Source organism: Colobus angolensis, unplaced genomic scaffold, assembly GCF_000951035.1.
Source record: "Colobus angolensis palliatus isolate OR3802 unplaced genomic scaffold, Cang.pa_1.0 Scaffold17, whole genome shotgun sequence".
NCBI lineage: Eukaryota > Metazoa > Chordata > Mammalia > Primates > Cercopithecidae > Colobus > Colobus angolensis.
Window position 1 is genome coordinate 4,642,059 of NW_012114821.1, and position 26,549 is coordinate 4,668,607.

General features: G+C 51.4%; 1 protein-coding gene across 1 annotated transcript in view; it reads left to right on the forward strand.

Moving 5' to 3' along the window:
• The first annotated feature begins 6,308 nt into the window (after positions 1 to 6,308).
• The window catches only part of AGO2 (argonaute RISC catalytic component 2), a 79,450-nt gene continuing 59,209 nt past the window's right edge, over positions 6,309 to 26,549 (forward strand). The window contains exons 1-2 of the mRNA XM_011938128.1: positions 6,309 to 6,401; positions 26,172 to 26,421. Of these exons, the coding sequence (XP_011793518.1) occupies positions 26,291 to 26,421 (131 nt within the window). The 5' untranslated portion in view covers positions 6,309 to 6,401; positions 26,172 to 26,290. The remainder of the gene's footprint in view (positions 6,402 to 26,171; positions 26,422 to 26,549) is intronic.

Sequence of the window (26,549 nt, forward strand, 5' to 3'; positions counted from 1 at the left end):
TTTTTTTGAGACGGAGTCTCGCTCTGTTGCCCAGGCTGGAGTGTAGTGGCATGATCTCGGCTCAGTGCAACCTCCGCCTCTCGGGTTCAAGCGATTCTCCTGCCTCAGCCTCCCCATTATCTGGGACTATAGGCGCCCACCACCACGCCCAGCTAATTTTTTGTATTTTTAGTAGAGACGGGATTTCACCGTGTTAGTCGTGTTAGTCAGGATGGTTTTGATCTCCTGACCTCGTGATCCGCCCGCCTAAGCCTCCCAAAGTGCTAGGATTACAGGCGTGAGTCAATGCGCCCGGCCAAACTCATGAGAGGTCTTTTAGGTATTTGGAAGCTTGAAGCTCATGGTGGCGAATATAAGTTTTCCACAATTCTAGTTTTTATGTTAAAGCTTGAATTTTATGATTGCAACAAACACCGTCAGCCATTTTCTTTGAAGTGCAGGTCACTCTGTCTGCTTGGAGAAGACATCTGTCCAGCACCCTACTCCAGGTCACAGCTCGAAAGGCCACACTCAAGTGCCTGCCTCAGGGTAGCCTCACACTTAGGGGTATGTGGGTACGTGCACCTCCCAGTTCCTCACAAAGAACATTCAGAAGGCTTAAGAGGCTGGGCACGGCCAGGCACAGTGGCTCACGACTGTAATCCCAGCACTTTGGGAGGCTGAGGCAGGCAGATCACCTGAGGTCAGGAGTTGGAGACCAGCCGCTGGTCAACATGGTGAAACCCCATCTCTACTAAAATACAAAATTAGCCTGGTGTGGTGGTGGGTGCCTGTAATCCCAGCTACTTGGGAGGCTGAGGGAGGAGAATCACTTCAACCTGGGAGGCAGAGGTTGCAGTGAATTGAGATCATGCCACTGTACTCCAGCCTGGGCAACAGAGCAAGTCTCCGTATCAGAAAAAAGAGAAAAGGCTTAAGAGTCAATGTGGAATAAACTTGATGCTTTTTGCTGCTTTCTCCAGGAGGTTCTGAGGTAGGCTGGTTCCGTCCACATGCTGTGCACGTGCTGTGGTGGTGAGTCCAGTGTCTGAGGGCACTGCCGGGCACCGCCGCCTGGCGCTGTGCAGATGCACCTGCAGTTTCACCGGAGCCCCCAGAGCAAATGTCAGCATCGGGAAAACACAAGCAGCTCTGGCCCTGGGGACCCCCCTGAAGCTCCCTGGACCACACTTAGAGAACTACGAAGTCAGAAGACTCCTAGGTCCTACTCTTTAACTCTTGAATGATTGCACGCACGCGCGTGTCTACTTAATCCCAGAGTGTTTTGGAGAGATGTTCCACTTTAATTAAATTGTATCATGATTTACAAACATGTTTGAATAAAACCACCCAAGAAGATCATCTGATTTGGAATCTAAAATCTCATGTGCATGGAGTGGCTGCCTGGCTGAGTCTGTGAGGGATTTGGGGGACTGTGTGTTTTTCTCAAAGTCTTTGGATGGACCGTTGCTTTGAGCAGATGGGGGGTTAGCCATGGGCAGGGCAAGGGCTCCTAAGCCCTCTGGTGCAGAGGCAGTGGGGCCCAGGGGCCTGTCGCCTTCAGGAGCCAGCCTGGGCTGGGCCTGTGTTCTCTTGGGCTGCGGATATGGGAGCCGGGCTCCCTGCTCATGGTGAAAATAGGCTGCTTTCAGGAGCAGTGTCTTCAGAGGGTTGGAATTCTCTTTGTGCTTTTTGTGGAGAAGTTTTTAAGTTATTCCTTTATTAAGAAAGCCTCTGGCCAGGCACGGTGGCTCATACCTGTAATCCCAGCGCTTTGGGAGGCTGAGGTGGGTGGAAACCTGAGGTCAGGAGTTCAATACCAGCTTGGTCCACATGGTGAAACCCCATGTCTACTGAAAATACAAAATACAAACAGTTAGCTGGGCATGGTGGCGGGCGCCTGTAATCCCAGCTACTCGGGAGGCTGAGGCAGGAGAAGCACTTGAGCCCGGGAGGTGGAGGTTGCGCTGAGCCGAGATCACGTTCCTCCCTTTCCTGATCTCTTGTCTTTGCTGTCTGTCTTTGGTTTTTGGTTTTGGGGGTTTTTGTTTTTGTTTCTTGAGACAGGATGTCCCTCTCACCCAGGCTAGAGTGCAGTGGCTGATCGTAGCCCACTGCAGCCTCAACATCCCTGACTCAAGCAATCTTTGTGTCTCAGCCTCTCAGGTAGCTGGGATTACGGGTATGCACCACCATACCTGGCTTTTTTTTTTTTTTTTTTCTTTTTTGTAGAGTCAAGGTCTTGCTGTATTTCCTGTTTCCCAGGCTGTTTTTTAATTCCTGGGCTCAAACAATCCTCCTGCCTTGGCCTCCCACCATGTTGGGATTATAGGTGTGAGCCCCTGTGCCTGGCAGTTGTAGTCTCTTTTTCCGTGCTGGAATTACAGATGTGGGCCCCCGTGCCTGCCGTTGTAATCTGTTTTTTGTCTTTTTCTGGGCAGTCATTTGTTTGTACAACTGATGTCTTGAGCACCTGCTCTGTGCTGGGCCCTCTTCTAGATGCTGAAGAGAAAGGAGCAACCAAAACAGACCATTCCTACTGTCAGAGAGCTTATGATCTGGGGTGGAAGGGGGATGGGCAGACAGACTCAGGATGAAGGGCAAGGTGTGTTCAGGTAGGGTGGTTAGGGAGGCCTCACTGAAATGGCAGATTCCTGAGGGAGTGAGGCCGCAGCTGTAGCAGAGGAAGAATTGATGGCCAGGCCGGTGCAGGAGCAGCGGGCCGGGTGATGGGTGGGCCGCCGTGCCGACCTGCTGTGGCCACACTCCTACTTACAGAGTCTCAAGGTTGCCAGCTGTTTAGACAACACAGGCTGACCCCCAAGCGTGGGCTGGAGCCCATGTGATCTCGCCAGCCCGCCCGGCAGGCCCCACTGCCCACCCACTGTGCTGCCGGGTGTGGTGCTCATCCTGGGTTCCCCGTTTCTGCTCGTGGAAATTCCTTCTTTCCAAGATTGTCTCAAAACAGGTTTCTTATGGAACTTTGCCAAATAGCTGAGGATCCCGCAGTCCTCTCTGCAGCCGCTTAGCACGTGGCTCACGCTGGCTTTTCCTTTCCGTTCTGGTGATGTACACAAGCCTGTGGCCCGCAGGGAAGGACTGGGAGGCCCTGAGGCAGCATCCTTTTCCCCGCCCAGGCCCCTGGCACAGCTGAGCCTCCAAGAGATGCTTGCTGGATCTGCAGACATTTTTCGGGGTCCCATGGGTGTTAGGCCTGGTGAGGCAGGGACCCAGTGGTGGAACCGAGGTGGTGGGTGGGGACGGCCTGTGGCGTATTTGGGAGGAGCAGGACCTCACCATGGGCCCCTACACAGTTGCAGATTCTTGCGAGGGGTGCCCCATCACCCCGTGGGGCTGATTAAGGTATCCAGACATTGCCAGGATGCTGTTCTGTGACCCTTGCTGCCCTGGAGCAGCTGAAAAATAATAGATCTGGCAGGGACACTCCTCACTGCCTTCGTCTGATTCAGGGCATTTTAGGGGTGCCGGATCAGTGGCCCCAAACTGCAGGTGCTTGGCCAGCGCAGCAGAGGCTGGGGAATGGCACTTCCCTGTCGATCGTCCTGGCTGGTGCCTGCCTGGGTGGCACTGGATGCAGTCCCAGGTGGCACATGGTGCCGCCACCCATGACCTTCCCTCAACCTGAACCTGCTCCGTCCGTGGTATCTGCTCAGGTCCCCGCCCCAGTCTCCTGCTTGCTTAATGCCTGCCTGCCAGCTGTGGGCAGCTCAGGGCCCTGAATAGCACTGGGAGGGGGCACAGAGCTGGTGAAGCAGAGGAGCTGCAGACCTATCTGTTGGGATCTCCACGGATGATTGTGGAGAAAACAGTACAGGGTGACACGGCTGATGTCCTTGGGACTGTGGTGATTTGCACAGAGAAAGAGACCAGGGAAAGTGGCCACTGTGCTGCCAGAGCTCTGCAGATTTGCTGCCTGCCCTGGGGATGTGACAGGAGACCAGAGAGTGCTAGAGGGGAGAGAGGGCAGAATGGTAATAAATGGCAGCATAAGAAGTGCCAAGTGTAACATCCACCTCTCACAGGTTATCTCTGTCTAATGCTAAAGTCTGAAAAACAACAGCTTTGTTTTCTCCAGACAGAGCTCACAAGCCCAGATCACCACTGTGTGTTTAGGAGTGGTGGTTAAAGATCTAAATAATCTGTTGTTGCTGAGAATTCATTCATTCAATGTGTCCTTCACCAAAGACCACAGGGGAAGGTATCAGTTCCTCCAGGGGGAGCATAAAGGAGCTGTGTGCTGAGCAGATTCATTGATTATTGATTAGATATTCCATACGTTTGTAAAATATGTGGAACAAAACGAACCGGTTTAAAGTACGTAACTCAGCTGTGTTAAGTCCGTCATGATGTTGGGCGCGCATCACTCCATCGAGGTCCAGACGTTTCTGTCACCTGGAGCGGAAGCCCTGTGCTCCACGAGCAGCTGCTTCCTATGGCCCCCTCCCAGCTCCTGGCAACCACCGCTCTGCGCCCCATCTCCATAGAGTGGCCTGTTCTAGGTGTTGCATGTGCCTGAGGTCATACGTGTGGCCTTTTGTGTCTGGCCTCTTTCGCCTAACAATGTTGTAAAGGTTCATCCGTGTCATAGCAGGTGCCAGTGCCCCATTCCTTTCCATGGATGTGTAATATTCCACTGTATGGATAGAATACACTTTGTTTATCCATTCATTTGTCAGTGGACATTTGGTTTTTTCCATACGTGTGTGGAATATGTATACACACACACACACACACACACACACACACATAATTTTTCTTTAAGAGATGGGGGTGAGACGGGGTCTCACTGGGTTGCCCAGGCTGGAGTGCAGAAGCTATTCACAGGTACAATAATAGCACACTACAGCCTTGAATTCTTGGGTTCAGGCAGTCTTCCTGCCTCAGCCTCCTGAGTAACTGGGACTTCATGTGGACACCATTGCACCTGGCTCATTTTTAAATTACAGAATTTTTTTTTTTTTCAGACGGAGTTTCGCTTTTGTTGCCCAAGCTGGAGTGCAATGACATGATCTTGGCTCACTGCAACCTCCGCCTCCTGGCTTCAAGCGATTCTCCTGCCTCAGCCTCCTGAGTAGCTGGGGTTACAGGCATGTGCCACCACGCCCAGCTAACTTTGTATTTTTAGTAGACATGGGGTTTCTCCATGTTGGTCAAGCTGGTCTCCAATTCCCGACCTCAGGCGATCCACCCGCCTCGGCCTCCCAAAGTGCTGGGATTACAGGCATGAGCCACCGTGCCCGGCCTTAAATTATAGAATTTTTTATTATTATTTTTTTGAGACAGAGTCTTCCTCTGTCACCCAGGCTGGAGTACAGTGGTGCAGTCTTGGCTCACCGCAACCTCCGTCTCCCAGGTTCAAGCAATTCTCCTGCCTCAGCCTCCCAAGGAGCTGGGACTACAGGCACATGCCACCACGCTCCACTAATTTTTGTATTTTTAGTAGAGACGGGGTTTCGCCATGTTGGCCAGGCTAGTCTCGAACTCTTGACCTCAGGTGAGCTGCCTACCTCGGCCTTCCAAAGTACTGAGATTACAGGTGTGAGCCACCGCTCCCAGCCAATTACAGAATTTTTAATTTGCTATGCTTCCAAGCCTTGCCAAGATGATAACTTTGTATGTAACTTTGTCGGAATGTATAGGCTTAGTTTGGCTGTTTTTTTCACATTGTGCTGAAAGCATCAACTTTTGGAGAATGTTTAGTGAGTCCTCAATGTTGTGGAGAGGTTCTTGGAAACTGCATTTTTAAGCAAAACAAAGTACATCAGGTTCTTGAATAATGTTTTGTTTTAATGTTGATTAGGAAAAAAATTTGTTAAACATCATGTCACTTACACTTGCCGTTTCCAAGAACTGTCAACAGTGTTAAGTGAACTGTGCGCTCCTCGCCTGCTCTCGCGGTAGGTGGGGGCTCCGCGCTCCTGCCTGCAAGGTCTTCCTGTGCTGGAAATGGGTAGAGGCATCTTCCTGGGTCCCCTCCTTAGGGATCAGAATCTACTTGGTTTCTTCAGACAAAGTAAAATGTCATTGATGCCCTGGAAGGATATACTTCAGTGGTATTTCTTGGAATACTTAATTATGGAAAAAAATCTTACTTTAGTAAACCTTTCTGAGTTGCAAACATTTTACTGTGAGCATGATTGATTTGTAATTATGAGACAGCAACTTAGTCTGCATAATTTGTTTATAACACTGGTCATGTTGAGTATATTTGGAGCCTCGAAGGCATGGAATATTGAGCAGAGTGCGGAAAATAAAGCGGTTTTTGACACCGTGCTTCATTTTGCAGGTACTGACTTGTCCATTTGCTAAGCTTCATCCCACCCGGCAGTTTTCCTGCCCAGCAGCTGTTACCGCCCCCATTCTCGCTTGGCCCCCTTGCCAGTTCGGAAGCCTTTGAGCAGGTTTGTAGCTTTCTCCTCCCTTCCTGCAGAGAGTGCCTTTAATTTAGCTTCATCAGCCACTTGTCATCATTCCTTGTCTTGTCCAAGTTTATAGTCAAGAGCGATGGCTGGGAACTAGAGCTACCCCTGGACCAGCAGGGGGATGGGTCTTCATCAGCTGGGTCCCGGCGTGGCTTCTGACCTACCGCTGGGCACACCTGCGAAAGCTGCAGACCGTCCCCTGGAAGACAGCGTGTGGTGGCCTTGCACAGCCTTAGACACACCTGGCGTGGTATCCCCATGCATCCTGCCTACCCCAGAGCCCTGAAGACAGCCGGGTCACTCCTTCATTTGCTGATATATTTTTTAAGCCTTTTTATTGTCTCTTTGTTTGAATGGGTGTTTGTACACATAATTAGCTGTTAATTTCAACATCCCTAAGCATTTTTGCTTACATAATTTTCAAGTTCTTGAACATGAACTCCCAGCTGGATGGAAGGTGCCACTGAGCAGAGACCAGCATGGCGCTTCTAACTTTCCGCCAGTGCACAGCACGTTTCACTCATTCTGATGAGCCTGAGAATGTATCTGCTCCATTGCGTTGTTTCCCTGGTGCACCTCAAGGCCTTGTGGCCTACAGCAGCATTTCCTACCGTGTCTGAGCCTCCGGGGCTGCTGGGACTGCACGACCCAGAGGGACATCTGGTCAGAGGCCAACTCAGCCTCTCGGTCACCTTGGATGGGGTCGTTCATGGGCCTGGATGATGGGCCCACTCCACGCAGCTCCTTCATCCTGAGGGAGGGCAGCCCATCCCAGGGAGAAAGGAATCCCAGCAGAGGGCACACCAGAAGCAGCTGGCACCTTTGCAAGCCCTGAGGGATGCAGAACAGTCATGCCTGTGCCATTTGCCAGGCGAGGCACATGGCTGATCTTGAGTCTGTGGAAGGGGCCACAGCAGTGTGGGGCTGGAGTGAGCCCCTCTTGAGGGAGTCTGTTAAATCCGGCCCCACTGGAGCGCAGACACAGCTGCAGCACGGATGAGCCTCAGGCATCAACATGCCGCGTGAGGGGGGGCCAGGCACGGAGGGCCTCGTGCACGACTCCACCTCTGGAAATGTCCAGAACAGGCAGAGCCATTGAGAGAGAATGCAGGTGCGTGTGCCAGGGGCTGGGCTTTGGAGGGAACAAGGTGTGACGGCTTAATGGGCACATGGCTTCTTTTGGGGGTGACAAAGGTGCCCAGGAATTGGGTGGTTGCATTGGTTACACAACAGTGTGGATATGCTAAAGGCCACCCAGTGTACACTGGAAGATGGCTAAGGTTTGTCATCCCAGCTCTGCGAACGCAGCCCGGTGTGGAGCTTGAAGGCACCGCACCCTCTTCTTTGAGGTGTGTGTTTTGGCTGACAGACTTCCCGATGAGATCTGGGGTTCCACCGTCTGCTGAGCCAGGTCCACAGGGCCAAGATTAGACCCCATCTGTAATCTCCGCCACGCCGCCGTGGGGGCCTGAGTCAACCCGCACCGTCTGAGGCCCGCACCGATTCTGGGCTGGTCTCTGAAGTTGGGGCCAGCAGCAGCCCTGCCTTTCGGATAGCAAATAATGGAAGGAAATCCATAATTATGTCATTTAAAAGATGTGGCCAGAACACTGCACGTGGCACAGCCTGCGATCCAGCATGCGTGCGGGCGCCGTCGTTAACTTTTCTTCCGTCCTCTGAGGAAGGAGAACACCATTTCGATTTGTTTTAAAGTGTGAGCTCGTCTCTCTTCAGGAAGGAATTGATCAAAGAAGCAAACACTCCTGGATATTTTGTCTGCTTGATTTTCAGCAATTTACTCCTAATTAATTATTCTGACTAGGAAAAAGATGGTACCTCTCCGGGATGCCAGTGTTTAGAATTGACATTTCAAATAGCCGGTTGGACAAATTGGGGAAATTTTTCTGATTTCTGTGATTTGTTAAATTTGCTTTTAAGTATCCCTCGGGGAGCTGTATTCATTCCAAGTGCGGGGAATTAAAGTTGAATCTCCATGCAATTGAATTAGCCTGAGCCACAGGGATGGGCTGCAGAAGCCTGCTGAAGCTTACAGGGAGATTTTACTTAAAGCTAAAGCTTATTTCACGGAGTCTATTCTGACTGTTTTCTAACACCACCATGATGTACAGTTTACTGTTCCACGTGTGCCCTGTTTTGTTAACATTGGAACAGTTTTTCTTTTCACAATGTACGGTGATTGTAATTTAAGATAAATGTGGGAGTATTCTTCTACCTAAGGAAATGCTGAGTCGAAATGCTGGATTTCCAAATATATCACTGGGGAGAGGACAGTTTTTTCCCTTTATAATGACAGTGTTGCCAACATGACCTGATAGCTGTGTAGGCTGGGGATGTTTTGATGTGTAATAACAAAATGTCACAGAAGAGATAACATCAGTAGAGGCTAAACTTTCCCTTCATGATATTTATTTTTAACATCTATTCCACTCTGTTAAAAAATACGGACCCTCGGCCGGGCGCGGTGGCTCACACCTGTAAGCCCAGCACTTTGGGAGGCCACGGCGGGTGGATCACAAGGTCAGGAGATCGAGAACATCCTGGCTAACACGGTGCAACCCCGTCTCTACTAAAAATACAAAAAATTAGCCAGGCGTGATGGTGGGCGCCTGTAGTTCCAGCTACTTGGGAGGCTGAGGCAGGAGAATGGCGTGAACCCGGGAGGCGGAGCTGGCAGAGATTGCACCACGGCACTCCAGCCTGGGCGACAGAGCAAGACTCCCTCTCAAGAAAGAAAGGACCCTCATGTGTTCATGTGGAAAACCTAGTGACGAGGGAGGGAGGGATATGATCATTGTGATGGATGAAGTTCTTAAAACCAGTGAATGCAAACTCAGTGGCTCTTGCAGGAATCCAAGCCCTGAAGAAGCTCATTTTCCCTTCATGTAAATTTCCAGGGCTGTGTGGGCTTAGCTGCTCTGCTCCATGCAGCTATTCAGGGATTCAGGCTGCAGGGCATCTTCAGCCCAAAGGGGAAAGACCGTGGAGGTGGAGGCTGTGTGGTTTCTGTGTGCTGGCCCGCCGCTGACCTGCCTATCACGTAAACCTGCCAAAGCAGGGTGCCTTACCTAGGGGTAGAAAATATTTGGGGGAAAAAAGCAATAAAAAATATAAAATTTTAAAGTACAGTATAATAGCTCCTTATATAGTGTTTGTTTTAGGTATTGTAAGTAATCTTACTGATATAAGGTAGATGGGAGGATGTGTTCAGGTTCTAGGTAAACACCAAGAGACGACTCTAGCTGGCAGCCACATGCTCTGTCGCTCCAGAAAAAGAAGGAACCAGGCTGGGGCAGACAGTCCCAGACCGTGCCATGGTTGGGGAGCGAAGGGAGAATTAAAACCTACCTGGAGACCGTTCACCATATGGTTCATGTCCATCAGCCTCGCACTTGCCAGGCATGGTTCTAAGCCCCAGGATAGACCAGGGGCAGAAACAGAGACGTTTCTCTTTGGGTGTGCCTAGTTCAGGGAGGACCCGAGATGTAGTGTGCCAGGCGGCAAGCACTGTCGAGGCAAGCACAGCGGGGGGCCGGAGCTGCTGGGGCATGTACCGTTTTTAACAAGGTAGTCAACAGGCACTAAGGAGGTGACGTGGAACAAAGACCTGAAGGAGGTGAGTGGGTGAGCGAACTGCAGGGATCTGAGGAAAGAGTAGACGGGAAGTGCAAAGGCCCTGGGGCAGGAGCATGTTGGGTGCCTTGTGGCCAGAGGGCCTCAGAACCTGTGGGAAACTGACTACCTCCAGGTGCAGGTGAGATGCCACTGGGGGGACTTGAGAGTGGAGGGATGACCCGGTCGTCCTTCCTGGTATCTCCAGCTGCTGTGTGGACACAGGGGGCCCTGGTAGGCACCGTGAAGTGATCCAACTGGGAGAAGATGATGGCTCTGGCCTGCATGCAAATGGTGGAGGTGAAGTTGAGAGATTCTGGACACCATTTGAGTTTTTTTGTTTGTTTTTTGTTTTCTTTTTGAGATGGAGTCTCACTCTGTCGCCCAGGCTGGAGTGCAGTGGTGTGATCTCGGCTCACCGCAACCTCTGCCTTCCCGTTAATCCCACGGGGTCTTGGTGACCCACTCACAGGGGTTTGAAGGAGACAGAGCAGAGAGAGGGAACATAGGACAGACGTGGCACCAGCAGACATGGAGGCCTCTTTCCAGAAGGATGTAACTCTCCTTCGAATGGGAAAACAGAGCATGTTTTGGATTTTTTGTTTGTTTGTTTTTTGAGACAGAGTTTTGCTCTTGTTGCCCAGGCTGGAGTGCAGTGGCGCAATCTCGGCTCACTGCAACCTCTGCCTCCCGGGTTCAAGCAATTCTCCTGCCTCAGCCTCCCAAGTTGCTGGGATTACAGGCACCCACCACCACGCCCGGCTGATTTTGTATTTTTAGTAGAGACGGTGTTTCTTCATGTTGGTCAGGCTGGTCTCGAACTCCTGACCTCAGGTGATCCGCCCGCCTCGGCCTCCCAAAGTGCTGGGATTACAGGCGTGAGCCACCGTGCCTAGCCCCGTGTTTTGGATTTTTAGACCCCATGACGCTGACGACTCCATGTGCTGCAGGAGTCTGAACAGAGGCTACAGTTAACACAAGGCCGGGAAGCAGAGGCCTCGCCAAATGCAGGAGTAATTAAAGGACATGTCTTTCGAGTAGACTTCCTACATGTCCCACTTTTGTGCCTTACAGCGTTTGTTGTTTGTAATGACATCTTTGTAAAAAAATAACTTCTAATCGTTGCTCACATACAGGAATGCATTGTGGTTCAGCAAGCTGGCTGGATTCTTTCTGGCTCTAACAGTGCGCCTGCAAAGGTGTCCCGTCTTCACGGAGGCCATCACGTTGTCTGTACGTGTCTTTGTGTCCATTTGCCTTTTAAATCATGAGCGGGCAGGGCACGGTGGCTCACGCCTGTAATCCCAGCACTTTGGGAGGCTGAGAGAACTAGATCACTTGAGGTCAGGAGTTCGAGACCAACTTGGCCAACACGGTGAAACCCCATCTCTACGAAAAATACAAGAGCTAGCCAGGTGTGGTGGTGGGTGCCTGTAATCCCAGCTACTCTGGAGGCCGAGGCAGGAGGATCGCTTGAACCTGGAAGGCAGATTGTGCCACTGCACTCTAGCCTGGGAGACAGAGTGAGAATCTTGTCTCGGAGAAAAACAAACAAACAGAAAAATCATGAAAGAGTCTTCATTTCCAGACAGGTGAAAAGATGTAAACCATAGAAGGGATGTCTGCACACCAGGCACCTCATTTAGAGAGATGGCTTTGAGCACCCCGGATGAGTGTGTGAAATTTCTTGCTTAGGTGGTGGCCTGGACCCTTTAGGTAATGTAAATTCAAAACCCAGACCTGGGAGTGTTGCACCCGGAGCTGCAGGTTTTGGGGGGTTGGGGGCATTCACAGGCCCTACTGCTTTTCTTCTTTCAACTCTGGTTGCTCTTGGGCAGGCTTCGTCTTCATCATCCCAAAAGATGTTGAGCCCTTGGAATCCAACAGACTTTGTTTCAGATTCCAGCACGCGTGTTTCTGCTGTGGCCCCAGTGGTTAATTTGGCTTCCCCCGTCTCCTGTATGAAACGAGCGGGTGATAATCCTGGTCACGGAATTGTGCGTTCTGGTTAAGAAACCACAGCGGCGCCACCACGTCATGGACGCTCAGTGCACATCTCTTTTAGATGCTGGCCTGTCGGTGGGATGGCAGAGACTATTCAGATGTGGGGACAGTTTCGCTCTGGGGACTGCTTCCCGAGCGGATGCATCCTGCTGGATTTTAACACTGCTGGGCACCGTGAGTGGTGGCAAGATGAGGAGGCCGACCCTGTCCTCACTGGGCTCCGGGTCTAATGGGAAGATCTGCACCTCTGCCTGTGAGCTGCGGACTGCAGGGTACCGTGGCCTCGGCGTGAGCAGCAGGATGGGAGCCTCAAGGAGGGAGAGCCGGGTTTGGAGAAAGTGGCCTCTGTTGTCGCGTTTCTGTCGTTGAGCAGACTGCGCAAAAGCAGAGGCAGGAAAACGCATGGGGAGGCTGGTGGTGTGAGCCCACGGTCGCCATGGGTCCTGCAAGGAGGTAGCCGGGTTTGGGCCCTGAAAGCTTTGGAGAAGAGTTGTCTTGTGCGCAATTGTCTTGTGCCATTTAAGGTAATTCTGCCCCGCTGGGGCAGGTGTAGCTCCAGTTTTCAGAGGAGGAAATAGGGCTGGGGGGTGGCAGGCAGAAGAAGCAGCAGGCCAGAGTCCCAGAGCAGGCGGAGAGCAGCCAGCACGCGCTTCCTGCTGGCGGGGCTCAGACGGGCTCGGCACGCAGGGCTGTCCGGCAAGCAGGAGAAGAGCTGCCGCGCATACAGTGGACTGGCGGTCTGATGGCACGGTGGGCTCGTACACACAGAGAAATGGAGGCACTCCCAGGGGAGCTGACTGTCAGGCCTGGCACAGCTTGGAGAAGGGCTAGGCATTCTCCTGGTAAAACTGTAGGAAAGGTGGCTGCGAAGCAGGAGAGATGTAAACTCTTGTCTCTGGGTAGAAATGTCAGCAGCATTTGCTTTTCCTCAGGTAATGGAACACAAACGTCTGCTTCCTGTTGAGTCCTGCTGCCTTTGCCAAAGAGATTTTTTTTGGTGCTGTGGCTGCAGAACACCTGACCACAGCCCTGGAAGTTGTCCTCCAGCACAGAACACGCCGTCTTGGGGTTCAGGCATCTTCCCATACGGGTCGTGGACACTCGTGTGGGTGTGTTTCCCGACCCCGAGGCCGGCAGTGGCTGAGCTGCTCTGTGGAACCCCAGTCCCTCTTGCTGTCCTGCGTCATCCCCTCCTTTCTCACCCTCCTGGGTTAGATCTTGTACAATAGTAAGCTCAGTGTTCAACCTGGCACCCAGAAAGGAGAGCCGTGCACCCTACAGCCCAGCATGGGGCCCCACCAGGGTCAGGGCCTCCCACAGCCCAAGCTGGCACTGGCACTGGCATCTGCTGTGAAGCTCCTGGCGGGCAGGGTCATCTCTTGGTCCTCCCAGGTGGCAGATGATGCAACACCCCGGCGATGAGTGGAACGGGCGTGTGCGTTTCAGCAGATGAACAGGAGATGTTGACGGATTTTGCTGCCTCGCTGATAAAAATAGACATTTATTCTCTTCAAGACAGGCAGAAAGGCTAAGATGTGTTAGTAACCCTGTGGGACGGAACTTAGATGGCAGTTTTTCATTTTTGAGGCCTTTTTTTTTTTTTCTTGATTCTTTTTCTCTTAAAATTAGGCCTCAGAAGCTAATCCTGTAGATCAGGCTGAAAGTGACAGGAGTGGGCCTGGGATTTCTGAATGCTCATTTCTTCTTCTTCCCTCGTTGAGATTCAGGCTTGAAGCTGGGAGGCCGTCCCCCTGGAAAGGGCCCCCACTCAGGCAGGGAGGCCAGGGGCGGCCCCGCCCCACTCCCCATGGGTGTCCCTGGCTGCTGCCAGAAACGGAGTCGGAGAAAGCAATGTCAGCCAGACTTCAACTCCAGCTGGGTGTGAGCACCTTGTGCCACCGCTGCCCACGCCACCCTGCATCCATGCTGTGCTGCGTTGGCGCTGGAGAGGCTGGGAGGCTCTGGGAATTGGAATCCCTGGCTGTGCTTGCCGGAAAGGGTGTATGTAAATGAGGCGGTTTTCCTGCCACCTCTGCGGATGATTCAGCCCAGCAAGTGTGAGGAGGGAGGGGACGTCCCTGCCGGAGCTGGCCAGGCCCTCCCCACACCGTGCAGGGGCGTGGTTATAAATGAACGAAACAGCTCTTCTGACGAGTGGTTTTTTTCCTTCTATACAATTCCAGTGTGAGTTCGCTTTAACCATGATGTAAAACCCACATTGTGGCTTTAGTCCTCTATTTCAAACAACATGTTCACCAGCAACGGGGCAGAACAGTGGGACACACTCTAGGGCCAGGGTGCCTGTCTGTACCTTGGCTGGCTGACTGGCACCCTCAGGCAGGTCCCCCTGGGCTGGTGGGCACCAGGGGAGTTCTCCCGGATAGGGCTGTGTCTCGCAGGATGAGACAGTGGTCACAAAAACACAGCAGCCATGCGATGACATGGGCATGTCCCCGACTCCGGCCACTTGCCTCTACCCTGCTGTTCCACCGACTACCTCCCAGCCTCCATGTGACCGGGACATGCTGCCTCACCTGTAATACCACTTTGTTCGTCTGGGAGACTACGCTGGGCAAACAGGCTCACTGCAGATCTTGAATTGGGCACTTTTTAAATCTCTCCAGGCATCTGTTAAATGGCATAATGACTATCTGTGCTTACGTCTTAAGCTTCTATTTTCTTTTCTTTTTTTCTGAGATGGAGTTTTGCTCTTGTTGCCCAGGCTGGAGTGCAATGGTGCCATCTCAACTCACTGCAACCTCCACCTCCAGGGCTCAAGCGATTCTCCTGCCTCAGCCTCCCGAGTAGCTGGAATTACAGGCATGTACCACCACGCCCAGCTAATTTTGTATTTTTAGTAGAGACGGAGTTTCACCGTGTCAGACTGCTCTCGAATTTCCGAGACTGGTCTCGAACTCCCGACCTCAGATGGTCTGCCCACCTTGGCCTCCCAAAGTGCTGGGATTACCAGTGTGAGCCACCGCACCCAGCCAGCTTCTATTTTCTTTAACTTAGGGATATGTCAGAGGAAAATAGAATGATATATCCAACACTCATCCTCCTCCTAGAATTTGTTCATTTTTTAAGAATAATTTAGTTTCAAATAACAAATATAATAAACTTACTTAAAAAATACAGACACACAGGCCAGGTGCAGTGGCTCACGCCTGTAATCCCAACACTTTGGGAGGCTGGGACAGGAGAATCACTGAAACCCAAGAGTTTGAGACCAGCCTGGTCACCACAGCAGGGCTCCATCTCTATAAAATATATATATATATATAATAATATAAATATATATATATATGGAGCCTGCCATGGTGGCACACACCTGTAGTCCCAGCTATTCAGGAGGCTGGGGCAGGAGGATCACTTGAGCCCTATGATTGCACCACTGCACTTCAGCCTCAGCAACAGAGTGAGACTCTGTCTCATAAAATAATAAAATATAAAATGAATAAATAGAAACATAGAGAAGAGTAGAAAGACTATAGCTTGACCACTCAGGAATAATCACGATAAATATTTTGTTTTATAATTCTTCCATAAGTTTTCCCTTTCATGCACCAAATATGTACGTGTGTATAATATAGGACAGATGGGATTGCATCAAACACCATTCTGAAGCACATGGAGCTCTTTCCGCGTAATTGATGGAGAAGCACAGTGTCACTAGACTCTCCTCAGTTCATTGAACCCATTTTCTACTGATGGACCTTTCAGTCCTTCTCAGTCTTTTCATGTGTAGACGCCTGAGTATTTCCTTAGGACAAATGCCTAGTTGTTGAGTTACTAGATCAGAAGGCTTGTAATTTTAAAAGGCTTCTGAAACAAACTCGAAATCCTCCCGCATGGATGGGAGTGGCCATTTTTTCTCATACGCACTATCCAGTGTCCCTCATCATTTCCTGTTGGAGTTTTTGATTTCATTAATTTATATAAACTGCATATTTAGGTTTATACCTTGAGGTTTGTATATTTATATGTCAAACAAATTTCCCAGTTTGTCATGCAATTAGAGAAATACATGTGTGTGTTTTTTTCTTTCCCTCGAGACAGGGTCTCACCGTGTCACCCAGGCTGGAGTGCAGTGGCGTGATCTCGGATCACTGCAGCCTTGACTTCCCCAGGCTCAAGCGATCCTCCCATCTCAGCGCCCCTGAGTAGCTGGGACTACAAATGCATGCCGCCATGACTGGCTAATTTTCTATTTTTTTTTTTTTTTTTTTGTACAGATGGGATTTCACCGTGTTTCCCAGGCTAGTCTCAAACTCCCGGCCTCAAGTGATGCACTTGCCCCAGCCTCCGAGAGTGCTGGGATTACAGGTGTGAGACACCATGCCCAGCCAGAAATCTTTTGCAACCTCTTTTTGGTTCTGAGAAAGAGGGCCAGGCGCATGGCTCACGCCTGTAATCCCAGAAAGAGCATTCCCACCCCAAAACTATAGAATGTTATTAAATTTTAAAATATTTCTGTGGATGTTTTTGTTCCATTTAGAAGTACTACCTATTTACAGTTTCTATTTGAAATTTATTTTGTAATAAGATGTGAGAGGGAGCTCACCTTATTTTTTTCCTTCAAATATTCAGAAAATTGTTCCGACTGAGTTATTTCTCTCCTGTCCCCTTAACTGGCATGCGCCCTCCGGCCAACCCGAGTGCCGCCAGTGGCTTGCCTACCCATTCCCGGAGATGGTGGTGGGTTTTCTCCCTGCCCTCTTCTGAAGATGGACGCCCTGAGAGCAGGAGTAGGAGGTGCTCAGGCGGTGTAGGGTAAGTGGCATTGTGCGTTGAGGTAGAGTTCAGGAAACCGTTAGCACGGGGCTTGGCACCGGCAGACCTCCCTGGTGGGCAGGTGCTCCTGTGCTCGCAGATGGAACTGAGTGAACCTGGTGAGGATGGATTGTCATGCATTGGGTTTCTCCAGCTCCTTTTGTTTGATTTAAGCATAGCTGGTATCAAAAGGGTTCAAGGCAGTGTGGCTTGGTGGCAAGGCTTGCATACTCTGGTAGCCATGAGTGCTGTGTGTGAGTCCCAGCTCTGCCTGTCCAGTGTCCTTGCGGACACCTTGGACCGCATCTGTAGGACAGGGATCCTGCCTGCCTTGCGCAGGGTAAGGATTAAAGAAGGTGATTTGCCTGAAGGCGTCTTCACTGTGCCTGGTGCAATGGTGGTGGCCATTGCTTCTTCAATTATGGGAACTTAAAATGGGAATACACATGTTGAAAAAGGAAGTAAACATTTTATTTTATGTGGGTATTGAGAAATGTACTTGGTATCTAGGATGAATCAGTTACTGTAAAAGGGCACAAAGTTTTTTTGTTTTGTTTTTAACTTTCCTAGCTGCTTAGCACAGATGTGAGGCATGAGGGTGGCAGATCAGTGTATGTTGGCCGGGCACCATGGCTCACGCCTGTAATCCCAGCACTTTGGGAGGCCAAGGCGGGTGGATCACTTGAAGTCAGGAGTTTGAGACCAGCCTGGCCAACATGGTGAAGCCGCGTCCCTAGTAAAAATACAAACATTAGCTGGGTATGGTGATACACATCTGTAATCCCAGCTACTTGGGAGGCTGAGGTGGGAGAATCACTTGAATCCAGGAGGCGGAGGTTGCAGTGAGCCAAGATCACACCACCGTACTCCAGCCTGAGCGACAGAACGAGACTGTGTCTCAAAAAAAAAAAAAAAAAGTTATTGTCTATTTTTTTTTTTTTTTTTTAAGATTGAGTCTTGCTCTATTGCCCAGGCTGGAGTGCAGTGGCGCGATCTCGGCTCACCGCAAGCTCTGCCTCCCGGGTTCATGCCATTCTCCTGCCTCAGCCTCCCAAGTAGCTGGGACTACAGGTGCCCACCACCACGCCCGGCTAATTTTTTGTATTTTTAGTAGAGACGGGGTTTCACCGTGTTAGCCAGGATGGTCTCGATCTCCTGACCTCGTGGTCTGCCCGCCTTGGCCTCCCAAAGTGCTGGGATTACAGGTGTGAGCCACCGCGCCCAGCCTATTGTCTATTTTTATTGATACATAATAGGTGTATGTATTTTCAGGGAACATACATGTGATAGGTAGGTCAGATTCTTGTATGTTTTGGGTGAAAAAAGGATTCCGTTTGGAGAACAACACTCTTTCTGAAGTACAAGAGATGTCACGTGGACCTGCGTCAGGGCAGTCAGCTGATTTGATGGCTGATGTTGGCGGAGGGGCAAGCTGGAAATCACAGCCCCAGCCCAGGTGCCCTGGCTGTCACCTCACCCCGTGGAGCTCCTGGCTCCTCAGCTGTGCAATGAAGACGAGTCCAAGAGAGAGGACCTGAGAAGAGACAAGAATGTGCTGGAAGTCTTCTACTGGAGTAATGTCCATGCTAGAGAAACGCTGGCTTCTTAGTTGAAACAGGCCGAGTGCCGTGGCTCATGCCTGGAATCTCAGCACTTTGGGAGGCCAAGGTGGGAGATCGCTTGAGGCCAGGAGTTTGAGACCAGCCTGGGTGACATAGCAAGACCCGTCTCGACTGAAAAAGATAAAATATAAAATAACCAAAAAGTAAAGACTATTTGTAAAAGGTAGAGTAATAGCCTTCCTATGAATGCCTCATGGTTTTGTCCTAAAAGCACTTGGGATTGAGTCATAAACCCATGAGGCATTTTTACTAAGAGTCGGTGTAACAGCAAGATATTCTTTTATTCATCTGGGCATTCATTCAGTCAACAGTTGCACAAAAACAGACACAGTCCTTGCTATATTGCAATGCCTACATTCTAGTGGGAGAGGCAGATACAGAGTCAGAATCACGAAAGAAATCTAGAGTTGAAATCAGAAAAGGCTGCAGAGAAGAGTCAGAGAAATGTACACATAAGGCATTCTTTTTTTTTTTTTTGAGTCTCACTCTGTGGCACAGGCTGGAGTGCAGTGGCTGGATCTCAGCTCACTGCAAGCTTCGCCTCCTGGGTTTACGCCATTCTACTGCCTCAGCCTCCTGAGTAGCTGGGACTACAGGCACCCACCACCCCACCCAGCTAGTTTTTTTTTGTGTTTTTTAGTAGAGACGGGGTTTCACCAGTGTTAGCCAGAATGGTCTCGATCTCCTGACCGTGTGATCCACCCGTCTCAGCCTCCCAAAGTGCTGGGATTACAGGCTTGAGCCACCGCGCCCGGCCTCGTAAGGCATTCTTCACGTCTGCACTGAGCGTGTCAGGCTTGGAGCAGCCCTGGACCGGCGTGCGGGTCTGCCTTGCTAGGGCTGGTGGTCGAGATACTGTGGTCTCATCAGCTGCCTCGATTGGGGAATGTTTCTGTAGGAGATAACTTAGATTTTACCAGTATTCCTTTAATTCCTCCTTGTATTTATTATAGTATTTCTTTTTTTTTTTTGAGACAGAGTTTTGCTTTTGTTGCCCAGGCAGGAGTGCAATGGTGCGATCTCAGTTCACTGCAACCTCCGCCTCCCAGATTCAAGTGATTCTCCTGCCTCAGTCTTCCAAGTAGCTGGAACTACAGGTGCCCGCCACCATGCCTGGCTAATTTTTATATTTTTAGTAGAGACGAGGTTTCACCATGTTGGTCAGGATGGTCTCGAACTCCTGACTCGGGTGATCCACCCGCCTCAGCTTCCCAAAGTGCTGGGATTACAGGCGTGAGTGACCGCGCCCGGCCTTACTACAGTATTTCCAGTATTGTTGAGTAAAGATAGATGGTGGATCAAAGGGGATGTTTTTGACTTGTGAGGAAAAATGTATTCAAAATTTATGGGGAACAGTTTTCTTCGTAAAGATCACGGGGGTGGCTTTCAGGACTGTTTCTCAAAGAGATAATGGTGGTTGCAGTTTCATTTTGAACCACAAACATTTATTTTAAAAACTCCCTGTAAAGGAAATTCCGTGTTGATGGTTAGTCATCTGAGGGAGCTTAGTCAGGTGTTTGTTTATAGCGAGTCCTAGACTGTACGGATGTGTCATGCTCTTCCTGTGCACACTGTATTTCTCACTAAAATAAGGGTAAAATATTTTCAGGCTATTACTCATTAAACCAAAAGAGGGGAGTGAGTGGTTTAGGGGTGATCATCAGTCTGATCTGGGGATGCGGGCTGCATGTGTCAGCCTCAACAGCGGCACTCCAGTCTTCTCTGGGGGGTTCTCCCTGCTGTCCTCGCCCAGCACCTTCCGCAGCCCCTGCCTTTGGGGTGACTGCTCCCCTGCGCACGTTGCCTCCCCTGGCCCATTCTTTTGGTGTTGCCAAGAACCAGGCTGAGACAGCGTGGAAATGCTCCAATAATTTCTACTCAGGGAGAACAGAAACGAAAGCCTTCCAGGAACTGTGCCCCCAGAACACAGAAGTGCGAAAATGCTGCTGGAGGACAGCCCCGCTGCCCCGGCTCTGAGGACTGCCCCCACCTGGGGCTGCACCCAGAGCTTCCTTCCCTCCTTCATTCTGACCCAGCCTTCCCGCGGGCCCAAGGGAGTGAAGGCAAAAGCTCCTTCCCAGGGTGTGGATGCAGCCGGGGAGTGGTGGTGGGTGGATGCACCCTGTGTCCCCATGCCACAGGAGGAGGGGCAGGGCCGTTTCCTAAGCTGGGACCCGTGAGGTCCTGAGGCTGCAGCAGGGTCTGTCCCCGGGGCAGAAGGGGCCCAGGGCTGTGGTCGATTGGCAGAGTTCCCCGGAGCGGATTCTGTGTGCCTGTGCACCAGCTGCCCGTTGCTACACTGAGACCCCCTCGGTGGCATCAGCTGGCTCCTGGGCCGATGCCCCTGGTTTTGAGGAGCACTGATGCCATGGCTCCTGCTCAGGGCTGGAGGGTGTACTCTTCCTTCCTGCTGCAGAGCTCTGGCTGGAGGCAAGAACAGCCTCCCCTGCGGAGGGGGGTGACCGGTGGCCGGCGAGGTGGGTTCTGTTGACTCCCTTCCGCCGTGGGTCATGTCTGTGCCTCCGCTTCCTCGGCGTCCCTGTTCGGCGGGTTCTGTGACCAGAAACCTGGGACCCCCACCTGTGCCTCCGCTTCCTCGGCGTCCGTGTTCGGGGGGGTTCTGTGACCAGGGACCTGGGACCCCCACCTGTGCCTCCGCTTCTATGGCGTCCGTGTTCGGCGGGTTCTGTGGCCAGAAACCTGGGACCCCCAAAGCGTGAGGGTTCCTTTTCCTCCCCATCTTGTCACATTTGACTTTCGGTGTGTCCTCACAGATCTGGGCGGCTCCAGAGCCCCTGTTGAGGTCAGTTTGCCCCTGTTTGGGAGTCACACCCGGGGGAGGTCACATTAGCTGGGGACCCAGCTCCAGCCATCCCTGCATGGCCGTGGCGCCTGGGCCGGACGCATCTCTGTGACCATGGGCTGGGTGAGGCTTTGGCTCTGGCTCACCGTGGGCTTGTTGGTGGCCCGGGCCTGGTGCAGTAGACAGCGTATAGTTGTCTGCACTCCTGCTGACAGGAGCAGATGTTCCATCTGCGTTCCCAGCACACATTCTGAGACCGTCTCCATCCGTTTCACCAGAAAAGCTGCCGTGACTGTGTTTAGCGTCAACTTGCATGGCCCTAAGGGAGGCTTGCCTGTGTAGATGACAGGTGACTTGTCACCCACGTGTCCTGATTTTAGCAGGAGAGTACAGCTTGATAGCATGTACTCTCTGGTCTGTGCTCACTGAGCCATCACTCCGTCCTGTTCTGCTGCTCGAGCTGACTGCACGGATCTCGGTGGCTGCTCCGCACCTGACTTGGCCCAGGGTGTGGCACAGAAGTGCTTAGCAGCCCTGAGCCATCCTTCTCACTTTCTTTGGCCTGCACACTTTCTGGCTGATGCCCAGTGTCATGAATGCAGAGTTCTAGGAGGACCGTCGGGAAGCATGGCTTTGAATAATGACTCACTCTGGAGCTCCGGAAAGTGCTTTGCACGTCATTTGGGCAGCAGATCTTTAACCGTTTACATCCTGTGAGACATGGGTGCTGAGCACTGGGCCGGCTTCCTAGGAGACAGCCATGGGCCCCTGTGCCAGCCTCACAGTGAGGCTGCCACCCAAGCTCAGGCTGCAGCTGTGCAGCCTATGGGTGCCGACCCGGGCCTGGGGTTCACTCGCCAGTAGCTAAGCGGCTTCACGCAAGAGCTGGGCTATTCATTTATTTAATGAGTTTGAATTTCTGCAGCTGCTCTCCCCGACCTCAGGGTACACGTCTGCGGGGGATCCCGGCAGGCCTTCACTTTACTCTTCATGCACCAACTTTCCATCCGTCCCTGTCCCTTACTTAGATAGCCCTCAGGGCAGGTGGCACAGAGTCTGCTCCCCACGTCCCTCCCTGAAAAGTCGGGGAGGAGCCAACTCCGAAAGGGGTTTCTCCGGGGGACCACCTGCTCCTGCAGGAGTCTCGCCTGCTGCCCGCCTCTGCTGACGTCCGCTGTGTATACTGAAACTTTTTGTTCCCCGTGACCCAATTGCTCACACAGGAAGCCGATTACTCATTCACTATGTTTCCCTTTCACTGTATGAGATGCGGCTCTAAAAATGGAATCTTAAACAAACGTGCTGAGTGATCTCGATTCAGTGAACATGGCACGGCTGTGTATGTGACGCTGCGCTGGGTTCCGGCCTTTGCTCTCCGAACTTGCTCTCCAAGGAATGGGTATGGCCTTAAGTGCAGAGGGGCTTGCCAGCCCTGGGCCCTGGGTAGCCATCGCCCCTCCCAGGAGCAGCTGAGGTCCCTTCCAACCACAGGCACACCTTACTTTGTTGCCCTACACAAAGAATGTGTGCTTTTTTCCTTCCTCCCTTCCCTCCCTCCCTCCTTTCTTCCTTCCTTCCTTCCTTTCCTCCTTCCTTCCTTCCCTTCCTTCTTTCTTCCTTTCCTCCCTCCTTTCTTCCCTCCCTCCTTTCCCCCTTTCCTCCCTCCCTCCCTTTCTCCCTCCCTGCCTCGCTCCCTTCCTTACTCCCTCCCTCCTTCCCTCACAAGTGGAATGTTTGTAGCAGCCTGAGGAACTCTTTTGGTGCCATTCTTCCAATAACGTGCTCACTTAGTGTCTCTATCAGCATTTTTTAAGCAATAAAGTGTTTTTAAATTAAGATATGTACATTATTTACACACAATGCTATTACACACTTAGTAGACTACAGTATAGTGCAAACAGAACTTTTGTGTGTACTGGGACACCAAAGCATTGGCGTGACCCGCTTTATTGTGGTGGTCTGGAACTGAGCCTGCAGTGTGGCTGAGGTGCGCTGTGCTAGGATCCTGGGGTTCCTGAATGAAAGGATTTGCCTTACTGTTTCCAAAGGTTTCAACTTTCAATGCAGGGACAAGACTAACACTTATGGAAGCAACTGGAAGCCCATTTAAAATAAGACTGTTTGGTTAGTTGGTGGGTAGGACATGTGGCAGGGCGTGCCGCCTGTAGCCTGGGGAGGAGGTGCCCGTGGGGTGTCCGGAGAGAGTGTCCACAGAGAGGTGGAACCTCAATTACTCCTTGGAGCATCCTTGGAGGATGGAGGAGATGGGGGCGGATGGCTGCTCCTAGTGGGCCCGGAAGTAGTGGGGAGGTGAGGTCGAGTCTTGGATGCAGGCCAGGGATTTGGGACTCGGCTGTTGGACAGGCAGCGGCAACCAGGACCCGCTGCGGGAATGCCAGTGTGGTGGCATCTTCTTGGTGAAGGCATCCCAGATGCCCCCTCCTCGCGGGCTTTCATTTCTTCAACAGAGAGCACATGGAGAGTGCATCCCTAGGTGGTATTAGAATTCCCTTCAGAACTGTCCGTGTCAAATGTGGCGAGTGCGTGTATGGCCCATCCATATCTTGTGGCCTCTTGTACATTTGGTCCCCACCTTGGTGCATTATTCACCTGTCGGGGCCAGGGGCTGACAGCCCGGGGAGGCAACCGGTCATCCCCTCCTTCCTCGTGCACGGGGGCCATGTCCGCACAGTTCGGCTCTGTCTCCTCCCGCACGCTTTGGCTTTGGTCCTCCAGCTTGTATCTGCAGCTGACACGTGGGACTCCCTGTGAGTGATCGCAGATTTCAGGCGCCCCGGGGTCTCAGGCCTGCAGAGGCGTCCTCGGCAGTGGAGCTGCCTTCTTGAAGGTACGGGAAGGTGGACCCTCCCCGGCCCTCTGCCTGAAAAACTTTTGCATCTTTAACTTGTCATTTTATATTCCACATGCCTTCACGTGAAATATCAGTTTTTTCGTTATTGAAAGCTAGAAGCAAGAAAGAACTATTTTAGGAAATTGCACATTTTGTGAATTACCGCTGCATTTTCCCATTGCCTTTATCCACAGGGGTTAGTACCACCGGTTGCGTGCAGGTTTCCCGTCTCTCACGGCAGGTGTTGTGGAGGAGGAGGTCTCGGGGAAGGCTCCTTGGGAAAAATAGGGTCAGCCTGAGCCCTGGGCCCGAGCTGCGTCTGTGCCAGGACTCTGGGGGCCGTTGGGAGGGGCCTGGTTTGGAGCCAGCCTGGCAGCCCTGCTTCACCTGCAAGTCGCTCGTGTTCCAGCCCCAAACCTTCTCGCAGCCAGCAGTGTGCCCCTTTGTGGTGTGGTTGTGAGGCTCAGTTCAGTAACTGCATGAGCACCTTGTAAGCTGGGAGTCACCAAAGGACAGTGACTCTCCTCCCCGAGAGGAGCGTGCCCAGCCCTGGAATCGAGATTGGCCATGGGGCCGGATTCCTGGGCTCTGTCCTGGACGTTTCCTGGGAGCCATCTCACTGGGTGGTTGGAGCCACCTGAGAATGGGGCCACGTGTTGGTGAGCGCTTTGTTCTACCCCAGTGTGGCGTATGGAGAGGCTCCCTCCAGGGAGTGGCTGGCTCCACTGCGCCCACCTGGACTGCAATGTCCACTCCCAGTCACGGTTAGGGTCCTTGCTGGGAAGGATCTTGGTGAGCTGCTGAGCTTATGAAGTCATCAGATGTCATCCTGTGGATGACTGACACCTGGAAACTGTCCCTAGTGGCAGCATGGGCGCTGCTTGAGGACTCTGTTTGTTTGTTTATTTCGAGATGGAGTCTCACTCTGTCACCCAGGCTGGAGTACAGTGGCATGATCTCAGCTCACTGCAACCTCTGCCTCCCAGGTTCAAGCGGTTCTCCTGCCTCAGCCTCCTGAGTAGCTGGGACTACAGGCACGTGGCACCCAGCTAATTTTTGTATTTCTAGTAGAGATGGGGTTTCACCATATTGGCCAGGCTGGTCTCGAACTCCTGACCTCAGGTGATCTACTCACCTCGGCCTCGCAAAGTGCTGGGATTATAGGTGTGAGCCACTGCGCCCAGCCTGACTTGGTTTATTTTTGTAGCCTTGGCCCAGGGCATGGCGCCCAGCCCACAGGGGCACCAACTGTGTGCCATTGAAGGGCGGAGCGTCGTGGAAGTCTGTAGATGTGCCATCTATGAAGTCATGGCAGCTTGGTGGAAGACCATGGTGTAACTCAGTGAGCTTAATAATCTTGAAAGCATGTTAGTTTTCTCATAGGAAACAAAATTTAAAAAAATAAGAATTCAAGGAGTCTCTGAGTTTTTCTAGGTCAGAAATACAGTAAGAACAGTTCATATTATTTTTAGTAGAGTACTTTTTCTTTCTGGTGAATGTCAATAGGGATTGAAGTACATGTGATTTGTTTTAAATGGAAAACAGTTGTCTTTTTTTTTAAACAAACATTTGAGTGAAAATTGAAAGTATTCTTTTATTGAAAAATGTTTATTTTTCTAAATCTACATTTTGAACTTTACTAATATGGAGCCACTGAAAACTTGAGTTGGGATGTAGTTTCTGCTGCTTATGTGTGATAAAAAGCATTTCCTGAGTAAATGAATGGTTTAAACAACAAGGAGGGAAGGGCACCACCTTGACACTTTCGGGCTCTTTGCCTTGTCTCCCTTGCTGGTAATTCACGCTGCCTCATCTGTCCAGTGTCTGAGATGGGAAGAAAGAACAGAAATGGACATAGCAAGTTTGATCACCGATGACTTGTTAAGATACATTTTAAGTAAATTATTGGCTTAATGTTGAGACGCCTCCTCTGTGGAATACGATATTGGCCTGGACATGAATGGAAACAGCAGAGGGGGGCATATGGTGGCTCGGGGCTGAGGGGTGGGAAGGGCCACAGAGCAAGCCTGCTCCCCTGTTAACGGGTGTTCTCTCTGCCATTCCAGCACTTGCGCCTCCTGCACCGCCGCCACCCCCCATCCAAGGATATGCCTTCAAGCCTCCACCTAGACCCGACTTTGGGACCTCCGGGAGAACAATCAAATTACAGGCCAATTTCTTCGAAATGGACATCCCCAAAATTGACATCTATCACTATGAATTGGATATCAAGCCAGAGAAGTGCCCAAGGAGAGTTAACAGGTATTACGTTTCATCCTTCATGACCTGTGTAAGTGGTCTGCGCAGACAGACATGGCATTTAAACTAATCAACTCTGAAATTCTCAGCAGATCCACCTGGCTTTTTTCCAGAACATTTCAGCTGCATTTGTTTTTCAAAAACAGTTTTTCAGAGTCAAACCTACGGACTGGGAAAAAAAAAAT